Source organism: Helianthus annuus, chromosome 1 (assembly GCF_002127325.2).
Source record: "Helianthus annuus cultivar XRQ/B chromosome 1, HanXRQr2.0-SUNRISE, whole genome shotgun sequence".
Lineage (NCBI taxonomy): Eukaryota > Viridiplantae > Streptophyta > Magnoliopsida > Asterales > Asteraceae > Helianthus > Helianthus annuus.
In genome coordinates this window covers 52,693,285-52,708,193 of record NC_035433.2, presented here as the reverse complement: position 1 = coordinate 52,708,193, position 14,909 = coordinate 52,693,285, and the positions used below count along the sequence as shown (strand labels likewise).

Sequence of the window (14,909 nt, the reverse complement as noted above, 5' to 3'; positions counted from 1 at the left end):
GGGAGGTTGCTTCTACATCACGTGCTGAGACTACATCTGCTTCTAAGAAGCAGAAAGGGGTTTGGGTAGATCTATGTTGCCACTGTGACCGACAGTTTGCTACCTTGCGCGAAGAACTGGAAACGAACAAGGGTAAGATGAAGGACCTCGAGGGGCAAATGGACTGGTATGATGAGTTGAAGGATTTGTATAACAGTGCGATGGACCAGATGCATTGGAGGATAGTGGATTTGGAGGAGTTGGTCAGGAAGATACTAGATTTTATGGGGATGAAGCGTTATATGTTAGTTGTTGTTGTTTGTTTATGGTTGTTGTGTTAAGACACTTTTTAGTACTTTGGTTTTGGGGGCTTGCATGCCAGTTATATACTTTTGTGATATTAAGTAGAAATTTTTGTGAAAACTTGTTATGGGTGTCGATGTAGACATACCGAGGATAGTTGGGTTGTACTGAAAAACAAGTTTGAAAATTTCTATGATAATATCAGATGATTAACTTTTGGTTTAAAAATTGTTCTCATTAATATGTGGATATTATACATGCGCAATGTTTGGTCCACTAACATTTAATGATTGAATTATTTTTGGTTATCGTCTTATGTGATTATTATTCTTGTAAATAATAGAAACGACGAAAATGCCGCCAAAAGCAAGACAGGGTACTGGACTACCTGCCACACCAGAAGAGTTGGCACAACTAATAGCCCAACACGTTAATACTGCCTTGGAACAGCGTAATGCTAACCAGAACGATGGCCAGGAACGTGGATGTGGTGCTCACGGGCATAGTCTTAGTGGGACGCAAATTGGAAACCCTCCAGGTAAAATAATGATCGGAAAGTTTTAGTAGTTCATGTGTTATGATCTCATTGGAACGTATTCCTGATTTTCATTATCCGTATGAACAATGCATAGAAGTATACACAAAACAATCCAGGGTTGTAACCCAAGATCATTTACTGGTGCCCTATGCAATGATGTGGCAGCGATATGCGTGATATCGGGCTGTCAAAATGAGTCGGTCATTCGAGTGATTCAGCGTTCCGAACCTAGAACTGGAGATTCGAAGAAGCGCAAACCTGAGAGCTCTAAGAGGAACCTCGAAGAGGAACGTGGGAAGAAGCGTAGCTTGGGGAGAGCATGTGTAGCTAACCCTAGAGAGTCGGGAAAGGGTAAAGTCGGTGATGAACAAGAGAAGTGCGCCAGGTGTGGCCAAACCGGACATGTGACCCCCAAGTGTTATGCTAAGAGTACGTTAGATGGAGTTAAGCTCAAGGGATGCTTCGTATGTGGTGAGCAAGGACACAACAAAAGAAATTGTCCGAAACCGGAAGTACAGGATGCAAGGGGCAAATCCGTTGAGGCGAGTGCTGGGAAGGCATGTAAAAATCCTGCTACTGTTACTGGTATATTTCGGATCAAAAACCAATCTATGTTCATACTTTTAATACCAAAGCTGACTTGAGTTTTGTTTTGAAAAACTCTGAACCATTTTTGTGTTCACCAACAAGTAAGCTGAGTATAAAGTGCTCGATAGAACTAGTAATTGGTAAGTTGATAGAAACTAGTGGAGTTTTTCGCACTTGTAGTATTTAGTTAGGTGGTCATAGTTCTAGTGTCGATTTATTTCCAGTGGAGCTGGGGAGCCTTGACGAAGATGTAAGGATGGATTGATTTTCCAGGAACGAAGTGGGGACTATCGCTTGAAGAAGCTAGCTAGAATATCTCGTCCCGATGACGGTAGAGAGGTAATAGTTGTTCGCGAAGACCGACCGAGTTGAGTGTTGAGTGTCGAGAGCTGAGTGTTGAGTGTTGAGAGTCGTCATTATTATGAGGATGCTCGAGTTGTTGTGAAGAGGCAATCCTGTGTTCTTAGTGAATGTGGTAGATACGGAAACCGAATGTAGGAATATCAGAGAGATTTCTATCGACCGCAACTATCTGGAAGTCTTCCTAAAAAGACTTACCTGGATTGCCCCCTGCGAGATAGGTCGACTTCTGAATCGATCTGGTACCCGATGCTACACTAGTTGCAAAATCTCCTTATAGATTTGGCACCGTCTGAAATGATAGAAATGTCGAGTCAGTTTCAAGAGCTACTGGACAAGGGTTTCATTCGATTAAGCTTTTCGCTTTGAGGCGCATCTGTATTGTTGAGAGGAAGAAGGATGGATCCTTCAGGATGTGTGTTGATTTCTGAAAGCTGAGCGAGTTGACTATCAAGAATCAGTACCCTTTACCGAGGATTGACAATTTGTTCAATCAAGCTATTGGAGTCCAGCTACTACACGAGGATCGACATACGATCAGGATATCATCAGTTGAAGGATTGCTAACGAAGATATTCCGGGGACTGCTTTTCAAATGCGATACGACCATTACGAGTTATTAGTCATGCCTTTTGACTAAATTAATGCGCCATTTATATTCATGAATCTCATGAACAGGGTATGGAAACCCTAATCGGATAAATTCGTGATAATATTCATGGACGACATACTTGCCTATACGCGAACCAAAGAGAATCATGAGTAACGTTTGAAGTTAACTATGGAGTTGGTGAGGAATGAGGAAGGTATGCATGTAGATCAGTCTAAGATTGGAGCAATCAAATAATAAGGAGTGCCAAAGACCCTGTCGGGAGTACGACGATTCGTAAGACTAGCTGGGTGCTACCGGAGATTTATTAAGAATTTCTCTAAATTAATGCAGCCTTCGACGCTAATAACCCCAAAAGGAAAAGGGGAATTGATTGGGCAGAAATAGGAGGAAGCTTTTCAAACCTTTGGAGAAAATGTTGAGAGCGTGTACGATGGATTTCGAAGAAAGTTAGGATACTCACATGCCCTTGGAAGAGTTATCCTACAATAATAGTTATCACACTCGTATTTAGGTTGCTCAGTTTGAAGCCTTGTATGGATGGAAGTGTTGATCGCCACTTTGTTAAGCTAATGTGGCAAAAGACAATTAATCAGACCCTAGTTTATCTGGGAAACCAGCGACATGATTTGCCTAGATCGAGGGAAGGTTAAAAGTCGCCAATTGATCGATGAAAGGATTACATGGACAATCAAAGGAAATTATTGCGATTTCAGATCGAAGATTTGGTTTTATTGGAGGAGTTACTTTAAAGGATGTTATTAAGTTAGCAGAGAAAGGAAAAGCTGAGCCACATTGATTTGGTCCTTTCAAGAGCCCATCTTGAGGTGGATCAGTCGCTTATAGGCTCAAGCTACCATAGGGATTGAGTGGTGTACATGATGTGTTGCATGTGTCCAGTTTGAGAAAGTGTATAATGGAAAATACACTGATTTTGTTCTTTGCAGAGATTTATTTAAGGAGATAAACGGAGGTTTATCAAAGTACCGTAGAAGCAATACGTGTAGCTAGAAGAGTTATGCTGATAACCGGAGAGGCAATTTCAGAATTCCAGTAGTATATATGATTTATTAGTTGTGCAATTTGTGGATACCTGAAATGAATGTAAGAAGGAAAGAAAGTGAGTTCATGAGATTAGATACTTTCGAGAGCCCATCTCGAGTTGGATAAATCGTGTGTAAACTCAGACTACCTTAGGTACAGGGTAATGTATATGTAAATATACATATGTTAAACCCGAAATGGTGGAACTTTGACTTAATCTTCTTAATTAAGTGCTTGTAAATGTTGAACCTTGGAAAGGGTGGAGAGCGTTGAGACGTGTGATTAGAAATCGAGGATGTGTGTAATATAGGTCTAGGAAGATTATTCATAAGAATCAAAGTTTCTCGCAGAAACTACAAGACCATATTCATCAAGCTTGTTTTTACTGTTTACACCTAGTGCGAAAACAAAACCTGTAGAGTAAAAATTTCGGGGACGAAATTTCCTAACCAGGGGGAGACTGTGACACCCGACTTTTCAGGCCGTACCGTACAATTGTAACACGTGTTGTGAATAGATAAAAGGCTATATTTGACTGATTATGATGTTTATTTGTGGAATTTAATGAGTTGGTAAATTTAAACCTTGGTAAAAATTATGTTTGCAACGGTAAGATAAACGCTTATCGCGTAACGGTTAAAAATGCGAAACGAACGTCGGTGACCACCGGATCAGTGTTAAAATCCTAAAAATAGTCTATTATGATTAGAATAATAATTTTAATCATATTCGTGAGGAAAAATAATTAAAACGCTAAGAAACTCTATTTTTTGAGTTTGAGCGCGTACCGCGCGATACTACGCGCATTTGACAAAATACCGGGAACGCAGCCAGTCAGGGCAACTGGTAATTATTTCAGTAATATTTTTGTGTGATTAGTTTTATAGAGTGTTAAAAATAATTTAAAACGCACTAAAACGGGATTAAAACGCTAGATAAACTACCCGGTATTCAGTAAAATACCTGTTTTTAACACCAATTCACATATGTATATGTGTATATATATATAGGCTAATTACAAGGAGAAAACCCACTCCAGTTGACTAAACCCAGGAAACTATTATATGTGGCTAGGATTGATCCACGTTGCTTGTTAGTTTGAGAGGAGACAAGGGCATTTTTGACATTTTCCTTTTAACCTTTTGACTGATGAATGTGTAAGTGTGTAAGAGACTTGATGGTACATACTTCTTTTCTTCTTTTCATTAGTTTCATTTAATAACTTTGTACTTGATGTATCTCTCTCCTCTCTCACATAATCTTCATCAACTGGAGATATTCAAAAGTCACCAAACACTCACTCTCTCTCATAATCTTCATCATACCCTCTCAATATTCAGAATATCGCCACACAAAAAAGACTATCGCTGCAGATTTTCCAAAATCACCGGACAAAATCAAACATGGCTGAGTTGAACAACCAAAAACCTCGGACTGTTGCCGGCGGTACGGCGACACTCAATGATCATCCGGGTTCACCCTTAAATGTTATCCCACATAATCTTTTACCTGATTTTGCATTTAATGAAGATGAAGATGCATTGGGTGAGAGTAGAGTTGTTGAAGATCCTGAACCTATTTCTTCAGTCTCCAGGTGAGTGATACTTTTTTTTTTTCAGTTTTATTAAATGTACAGCTTTAAATGCATACGAGTAGTTGTGTAAATTAAGATTTTCTTGTTTAGATTTTGATTGGATTCTTCTTGAATTTTTTTTTTTTTGGTTTTTTGGTATTTTTTTTAAGTGTAGCCTCAGATCTACATCAAATTGGCACAAATGATGATGAGGATGGTGTTCAGAATTGTTCTTTTACAGAGCTGCTATCCATAGGTCATTGTTTATGTGAAAGCATGAATTTTTTTCTATAGGGTTATTGCAACACCCCTAGTTTTAATGTTTGTAGTTTGTTATTATTATTATTATTATTATTATTATTATTATTATTATTATTATTATTATTATTATTATTATTATTATTTTGTTGGTATAGGAGGAAAAAAAACAGAGGATGTGTTGGTTAGTTCGGTTGAAAATGTGGTAAACTTGTATTAACAATACAATTTTTATTTTTTATTTTTATAAAACAAGCTTTTATATTTTGTAGAAGGTAAAAACATGTGTGGTTACACTTGTATTAAGTTTTTATATTTTTTGGAAGGGAAAAACATTCGAGATTACATTTTTGGATCACATAAAAAAATGCACCAGCATCTACACATTTTGGTGACACCAAAAAAATGTACCACCATGTTTTGTTTTTTGTGACAATACAGTAAAATGCATCAGTTTGTTAGGTTTCATGTTACAAGTAATTTTTTTTTAACTTATACGTGTTAAAAATTATTAACAATACAATGTTTTCTAAAAGACTCGTGACCTTTTTTGTAGGTATTCATGCGGACGAGGAATTTTATGTTCACCACACACCCAATGGCACTAGAATGTGGTGTCCTAATGTTCCTATTGTTTAAAGCCTGTTGTTGGTTGTGTGTATGAAACGTAGAAGGACGTTACACATAATGTAATACTTATTGCTCATTTTTTTTGTTTATTGGGTGTTTACATTTTTTGAAATTATACAGAAAATGTATGTTTACACGTGGTGTAACTTCATATATATGTATAATATATGTAACATCTTTTTTTGTAGTGTACGTGCCTACATGTAACATCTTTTTCTAGGAAGACGACTTTTGTAACAATGTGATGTAATATAACACTTTGTGTCGGAGGAGAAAGAAAAGAAAACGCGTTACACTCTTATGTGGTAAAAAAACAAGCATTTTTTCTTGTATACTGGGTGTTTACATTTTTTGAAATTATATAGAAAATGTAACGTTATTTTTTGTACTTTTTTTTGTAAAATGTTACATATAATGTAATACTTATTGCTCATTTTATAGAATGTAACCTTAATTAGATGGTACATATAAAGTAACATTTTTCCTCATTGGTTACATTTTTTTTTGTTTTTTTTTTTGTAAAATGTTACATATAATGTAATATTTATTGCTCATTTGTAGAATGTAACCTTAATAAGATGGTACATATAAAGTAACCTTATTCAACGTGTATATCCAGTTTTTCACCTAATGCTTTTACATTTATTTGTTATATACAACACCGGTGGCCCAAACACCGATAAATTAAAAAAAAAGTATCGTAAAACAACTTTATGAATAAAATACTTAAGTTACAAAATTTTGCCCCCACAAGTGTTAAGGTGCAACAACATTATTATATAACCTAACAACGCATACAACACACTTGTTCCCTAACAAACAAAATACTTAAGTTACAAAAATACTTTTTTCTTTTCTTTCAAATCCTTTGCTGGTGTGTCCGATTCACTGCCTTCCAACACTGTTACAAAATAAATTGTCAAACATAAATGTAACAAACCATCTAACAATTTTGAGATTTCTTGTCATTGATATTGAACGCAAGAGAATCCGAGACTGTTTCCAAGAACTTGTTCACATTATTCAAAACTAACTACTTTGAGATTATTCAAAAGAAAGTAAAAACCCTAACTTAACTGATTAAAGGAAAAAATTCCAATCAACTGAATAAAACCGTATAAAACCAATAGATCGAACAGCAATAATTAATACCCAAATCACCATCTATAATCATATTCCTCAAAAAAAAAAAAAAAAAAAAAAACTCAATTCACTTAAATATATGGTCCACATGTATAAAACAAAAGAGTCTTTATATGTACATACATAACAAATTCATTCCTTCATAACATGGAAGTACATGTGCCGCACTGGTTTTAGGTCGTTTTGTGAATATTCAATGTCCACATCAAGAATACAATCACACTCCCAACAGCAAACTGAACCGTAGTGACAGTTATTGGATTTGGGAAGACTTTCAAAACCTGCATACATATTCATGTCAGAATTTTCATCGACAATATTGCACTCACGTAACTCAAACTCAAGCAATTGATGAGAACAAGATCAAACACAGAGCTGCTTGTTGGGGGCTTTGAGGATTATATTCTTTTTGTTAGTGTGCATATGATAAGTTCATAGAAGAATAACATATAGAAACAAAACTACAGCCCAACCTTTTAAGAAACAAAAAAAAAACATGAGCACAGCAAATGACCCACACATAACAATTGGACCCCCGGCGAAAAGGTCAAAAAGAAGTAGATAACATAAACAAAAGTGAAAATACGATAATGTAATCAAACCATGACGACGAAAAGGTCGAATTTCCGGTGAAGTATGGGCCCATCTCCGACGTCAAAAAGATCGTTGGCCTTTTCCATTTCGCTAAGAAACAGTCACCGGTTCGACACCGAATCTCCGGTTGGACCTCTGACCACCGATCTGACCGGAGCGACGCACCTGAACCGACGCTGATGCACCTGAACCCTACAATTTCCGGCGATCCGTGATTGTTGTCCGGCGATTTTTGAATATCTGCAGTGATCGTCTCTTTTGTGGGCGATTGTCTGAATATTTGAGAGGGTAAAATGAAGATTATGAGAGAGAGTGGGTGTTAGGTGACTTTTGAAGACCTCTGGTTGATGAAGATTTATGAGAGAGAGTGTTTATTTTTGTGATTTTTGAAATATTGAAGACTAATGTAGAGTTGTAGGTTAGATGTAATGATGAACGATGTAAGGCTTGGTTACACCTTGCAGATTTTTGTCTCTTAGTAAGAGATTATGTTAAATATTTCCCATATTGCCCTTTAGGTACATTAAATATATTAAAAAATAGAGATAAAGGAATTCAAAATCAATGAATGGCCCAAAATGAATCTCAGCCATCCATCATGCTTAATCAATGGTGATTAATGGGTTTTCAGGGTTTAGTCAACTCAACTGGTTTTTCGATTTATCCTTGCCCTACATATATATATATATAGGGTAGGGCTAGATAGAAAACTCTATCTATATAAAAACCCTAGAAAACCCAACCTCCCGACATTTTTTTTTTGAAAAAATAACACATGTAATATACATGTTTTTAAGAGTTTTGGGCCAAAAAAATCAAAAAAGCGCCGAAGGGATAATTTAAAAACAAAAAATTTTCAGCAACTTTCAGCATTTTTGTCTAACACATGTTAGGCACTGAATTTTGTTTATTTTTTTTAAAAAAATCCCTTCGGCGCTTTTTTGTTTTTTTTTTGGTCCAAAACACTCTAAAACATGCATATTACATGTGTAATTTTTTTCAAAAAAAAAATGTCGGGGGGTTGGGTAAAAATGGGGGGAGATTTGGGTTTCCAGAGTTTTCTAAGAATTTTAGGGTTTTTTGTCTAGCATTACCCTATATATATATATATATATATATATATATATGAACTTGTGTGTATATAGGAGAGAGGGAGTAAAGGTGGCGGCTAGGGGAGGTGCCACCCACCTAGAAAACATAAGAGTTTGCCATGTGGAACCTTGTGTCTAGAAACTAATCATTTAAACTTTACCAACACTTCACTTCATGAAAGACAAAGATCAAAAATTCATTCTCTCACTCTCACTCTCTCTCTCATACTCACGGCCGAACACCCCCTTACACACACATATTCAAAATTTTCAAACTATTCCATGAAGATTCAAGGGCATTTCAAGGTGATTTCAAGCTTGTAAGGAGGTTTGAAAGTGATTTCAAGAAGATTCAAGCAATAACAAAGCCTCATATCACCATCTTTTTCAAAAACCCACTAAGAAATCTTGAAGGTATAAACTTATTTTCAAAACCATATTCTTGATTTCTAGTGATGAAAGAGATGTTAGATGGTTTCTCTTGAACTTGGAATTAATCACAAACTTGATATTAAAAATGAACAAGATTTTAATCAAACTAAAAATGAGTGTGTATATGTATGTATGTATGGCCGAAAGTTGTGTGAATGTGTGTACCTAATTGTATTTTGATTTTGTTGAATGATTCTTGAAAGATGGATTACATGCATGGTTTAAAAAGATGTCATAAAAGAAGGTTCTAAAAGGGTCTTGTGATTTGAGATGAATATGATATAAAGTGAACTTTTGGAAGTTCATATATGTGTGTATATGTGTCGTATATATGTATATATATGTATACATGTATGAAAGTTTTGTCACATATTAATAAATGAAAGAATGTTTGTATTTATGTAAATGCGATTAGATGATAATGAAATAGACATGTTTTGATTTACTTGAACATGAAATAAATATGGTCTTTGATGCATTTAAGATCATGTTGGATGATGGTTTTATGATATGGGTGTATTAGATGCACATACTTAGACATGCATGATGATATGTGATCATAAAAGGATGATTTGAGTATGATTAATAAAAATCAGTTTTTAATCAGATTATAAACACTAAAATAAAGTTATTTTAAAGTGTTTAGTGACATATAACTTTGTCATAATGTTTACTAGCTTTGCATGTTGTACCTGGTGCATTAAAAATTGTAAAATACGTGAAATCGCATGATTTATGTGACTTACACAAAAACTGAAATAATCTGATTATAACCACTATTATAATCAGTAAATAATATGTATTGTGTTAAAATATCAAGTCATTCCGAGTTGGGATGATTATAGAAACGTTGAACGCAAAACTATGCGTTAAAACGGTCAAAAATCGGCTTTTCGAAGGATTTATATAAAACTGATTTAGATCAGTAAGTAAACTGATATTTTTAGTTTAAAAATAAGTATTTAACTAATTTTAAGTTTACTTGGGTTTGGTTGGTCATACGTGACTTCCGACGCCCGAAAACGTCACCGAATCGCTAAAATACGCATTTTTCAATGTACACTAGTATGGGTTGATTTTGGGTGAACCTTATGTGTTAAGATGTGTTATGTGATTTAAACATGTGAATGTGAAAATATGTTGAGTTTTAACATGATATTGGAAATTTGGATCATGCATGTATACTTGAGCGTTTTGTGCGGTAGAAACGGTAAAAACCGCGTTAAATGTGTAACTTGTTTGTCGAGCATGAAAATTGATATATATGAGATATTTTATGTATATATGCCTTAAATTGACAACATAAATAAGTTAACAAGATTACGCGTGTTACGATGTTAATTTATGTATACGTTTACGTATATATATATATATTACGATACGATGCGCAAATCGTAGATATATTGCGTATAAACGTGAGTGTTAACGGATTTACATGATAACGGTCACCAATAAAATCGTTCAAGTCGCAAAAATATTAAAAATATATATATGGAGTCATATATATATTAACGTGCCAACATAATAAAAAATGATAACTTTTCGAGAAAATCTCAAAGATATGTGACAATTCTAAGAAAACTGAGAAACTTAGGATTTTGTGATGTATGTATATTGATTTAAAAATCGTTCCTATCTATATAATAGGATGTGTAGAAATCAATCTCTGGGATTGCGCTATTTAAAATACGCACCCAAAGGTGAGTGTCATTAAACCCCTCTTTTACTGCTTTGTATATATTTTGGGGGTGGAACACGCCAATAAAAGGTTTAATAATGGTTTTGGATTAAAACATACCTTTTAATATAAAATATATATATTTTCGTTGAAAATATATGGAGTTTGATAAATCATACGTTTCGAGATAAAACGTTTTTGATGAATGAATGTTTAGAGGAGAAACTGGGATGGTACGGTGTTTCCGAGGAGAAACAGACCGTAAAGTTGGAACGAATGCTACCTGGTCTCAAGAGAGTAAGTAACAGCACCGGCTTACATTTCGGTGGGGATTTCAGGGAATTCGTACAACTTCGTATATTAAATTTGTCATATTAGTAGGATATATATATTGTACGTGAGGCAGACATCATATTTGGTCTCAAAATAGACCCTGCGCCCATGATGTCGTTTAATCAATTAAGTAATGTACGCGAGGAATTGTTGGTATATCTATCGGGTTGACAACCCCGTCGTGACCGGTCGTCCCGTGTCAAGTCAAATGACGAATTTAGATTCTGGTTATTGTCTAGCATTGATTATCCCTGCATGGTAAATATATAGTTCGTATTGTCTAGCTAACATACGAGTCTGGAAATTGACGCTATGAATTTAATATACAAAACTTGGGTAAGAGCCTTAATTTCAGGTATTTAAACTTACGACGGATGACCCATGGATTTTATTAAGGAAATAAAACGGACTTTCTAAAAATTATATGGATGTTTTAAAATAAACACATACTCATAAAGTTTTCCTTTGGAACGAATGGTTTGAATGTGAATATGTGAACTCACCTTCTTTTGTGTTGACGTGTTCTACAGGTACTTGAGTTCGGCTTCAGGAATTATGGCATATCTTGGGTTTGTTGATGCATGTTTTGTCACTTAAAATGTTGGACTGACTTTTAAACTTTCTGGGACAATGTAATAAGATCCGTGAGGATCAAAGACAAATTTATCATGTCATGGTTATGTCTGTCGTGTTTTGGAACGTTAAGTTTAAAATCTACATTTTAAATTAAGTAATATTGTCCAACACTATAATGCATCAAACATCAAGATAGAAATGGGCACCAACTTCCGTCACAACTAAGTTGTAAATTCCGATGAGACGTTTTTTGGGTGTGACATAGGTGGTCGCACACTATGTTGATTTCGCACACCACGTTGATACCGCACACTCACACCATACACCTTTGTGCTCTTTGTTATGAACATATGTATGATCCCATATGATTTACGTGCTACGTGATAGCTTTACTTGCATGCTACTTGTTAGATACGTGTAGAATATACGTGAAATATTTGTGCACAAACCCTAATAATATTGGTAACCATGATAGGACGTGGTTGACCATTCTAGCTCGAGTACTTTAATCTGCTGAGCTAAGCTAAGTTGAGTTCACAACTTTTTCTAAAAGCATGCATCCCTGGTATGGGACAACACACTTATTTCCATGGTTTGGGAAATACATACTGTACCCCTGGTTTGAGGCCACACGCGCGTTCCTGGATTGGAACTACTGAACAAACTATCCACTAGAGGTGGACCACAATATCCCTGGATTGGGACTGCCTAGTATTCCTGGATTGGAATACTACTATTTAAATATTGTAAATTTATATTTCATGTCTTTAGCGGACTAAACAAACTCTATCTGAAAGTCCCCACACATTATACCAATTAATCGCTGAGGTTGGCGAACGGGGTAATAGTTAATAGCGCTATTAGGGTTGACAAACCTCACACTATGCCGAGGAGAACGGGTGTGAACTTTGCCTTGGCAACTGGTCAATGACGATAGACATTGACACGGGGCACAAACAACTACAACAGTCAAGTTTTGGTAGCACACAGTTTAGTAGCTTACCGATGGATTAGCTACCCATGACATGACATGACTTATAAAGCTAAAGTATTTAAACAAACTTAGTTTTGTAACAACACTGAAAACTGTGAACTTGCCAACTTTATGTTGACACCCTACTGCATGCTTTGCAGGTTGTTAGGTACAGCTATGGACGGACGTTGCAATCGGCTGGAGTGTGTGGTTCGTGAAGACTTATGCTTCGTTCCTTTCTTAAACTTGAAGTTTCAAGTTTATGATGGGTTTACTTCATTTTCCGCTACTAACTTAGACTGTGTTTTGGACTTTTAAACATTGATCACTAATCGTGTTGATTGTGATTATTTTACAACCTAAATAGTTAGTTCAACATGATTAGTGGTTGGATCTCGGGCAGTCACACGCCTCGTGGTAAAACCCGCATGTGGTTTTTAGGGTGTGACAATTTGCGAGGACCGGATGTACGACTAAGCACGCAAAGAACCGAACACTATTAAACCAAATTATATCTTTTGAGATGTCCTAAGGGATGGTCAAAGCATGACCACACATGACATGGCTTTCGAGTTTAAAATCTTTATGACGTAACATGTAAAACAATTGTAATAAAAATCCGTATGTCGATTTGTCTGAGTTGTCAGTTAACTCGGACTCGTATGTTAAATGTTTTTGTTTTTAAATACTCGGACCAAATTATCCGTAATTATAAAGATATTCATTGAAACAGGTTGAAGTGTTACACTTTTTACCACACTTTATAGCTTACAGCCCTTGTGTGACCTCCGGTGAATATGGTCATTGATCTCGAATGAGTAGTGATGGGGTTTTGAGTAACTGTTGTTGCACCATATCCACCATAATACAACAACCATCGTTGCAACATCCCCACCACAACACCTCCACCACCTAACAACGCCCCACCACCTCCACCACAAAACAACCATTGTCGCAACATCTCCACTACCAAATAACCACCAACGCAAGAAATCCTAACAACTGCCACCGCACCACCTCCACCTCAAAACAACGCCCACCACAACACCTCCATCACCTAACAACTATGGTCGGTGGCTAACTGGAAAGAGATAGTGTAGGGGGGAGAGATAGAGAGAGGTTACTCGGTGGTTTGAAAACATTATCTTGAATGAAGCTGGCAAATATACTAAATCTTAGAATGATTTTGACAGTGTACTTTAACTTACATTCCTAGTCACATGTGAATCGACCTAATTAATATTCAATCACTATTCCATCAAAAATTGAATCTTGATTCTTTCTCTTTATATTTAAACTAGTTTGGTTGAATTTACAAGCTAATTTTGTTGAAATTTTTTTGGGGGTTTTATGAATGGCGTTTTAATTATTTATATGTTGTATTTTAGTGTTTGTGTTTCTTTTTGGAACAACGACTGTCAAGATACCTATTGAATGGTTGGGGCTGGGCAACCACAATCACGGCTGTGAGGCCGGCCCCGGATCAGAACCCACCAGGTTTGTCCACAGAGGGGCATAATACCGAATTACGGAACTCTCTATGTCCCATGGAAAACCATACCGCCAACTACTACTTGACAGACGTTGCGCTGCCAGAATAATCAAGACTCTCTAGCGTAAGGCACGGTTGGACGAAACCCGTGTTGGCTCAGATTTGAACTGTTACCTTCAAAAAAAAAGCCTAGTTTTTATCATCTCATTGCCTTGCCACTCCACAAAATGGTGAGGACTTTAATGTTTCGGTTTCAGTAAATGTTTTAGGCTCAAATGTTGGTGGTTGATGAACAATATTTTTGATGAAGCTTGTACTCATACCCAAAAAAAAAAATTGTTGATGTAAATGACTTAGATTATAAAGTTATGTAACGTTCATCTGTCTATTTCTTCCCTTTTTATAAGTAACTTTCAGATAATTAAATCGATTCTTCCAACATATAAAATGGAGAGTGTAAAACGGATATAATACAACTTATGCTCCTATACTCTATTTAATCATCTATCAAGAGAATCATATTCTATACCACGATGTAACTAGATACGGCTAAATTCACACGCATCCATTTAAATGGAACGTTCCAACGATATCATGAAACATAACATCAAGATTCCAAACGTCTTGTTCAATAATCTACAAGTTAAATTCCTTTCTATCATCATCGCATCTATGCAAATTCTTTAACCGTTAATTGATAGACATGAAAAATAA

The 14,909-nt window shown here is 35.8% G+C and overlaps 1 protein-coding gene across 1 annotated transcript; it reads left to right on the top strand.

Annotated features, from left to right (window-relative positions):
- The first annotated feature begins 636 nt into the window (after positions 1 to 636).
- Positions 637 to 1,464, top strand: LOC110902161. Its single transcript, XM_022148884.1, has 2 exons — positions 637 to 820; positions 986 to 1,464. Exons 1-2 carry the CDS (start codon positions 637 to 639, stop codon positions 1,462 to 1,464), a joined length of 663 nt encoding a protein of 220 aa, XP_022004576.1.
- The last annotated feature ends 13,445 nt before the right edge of the window (positions 1,465 to 14,909 follow it).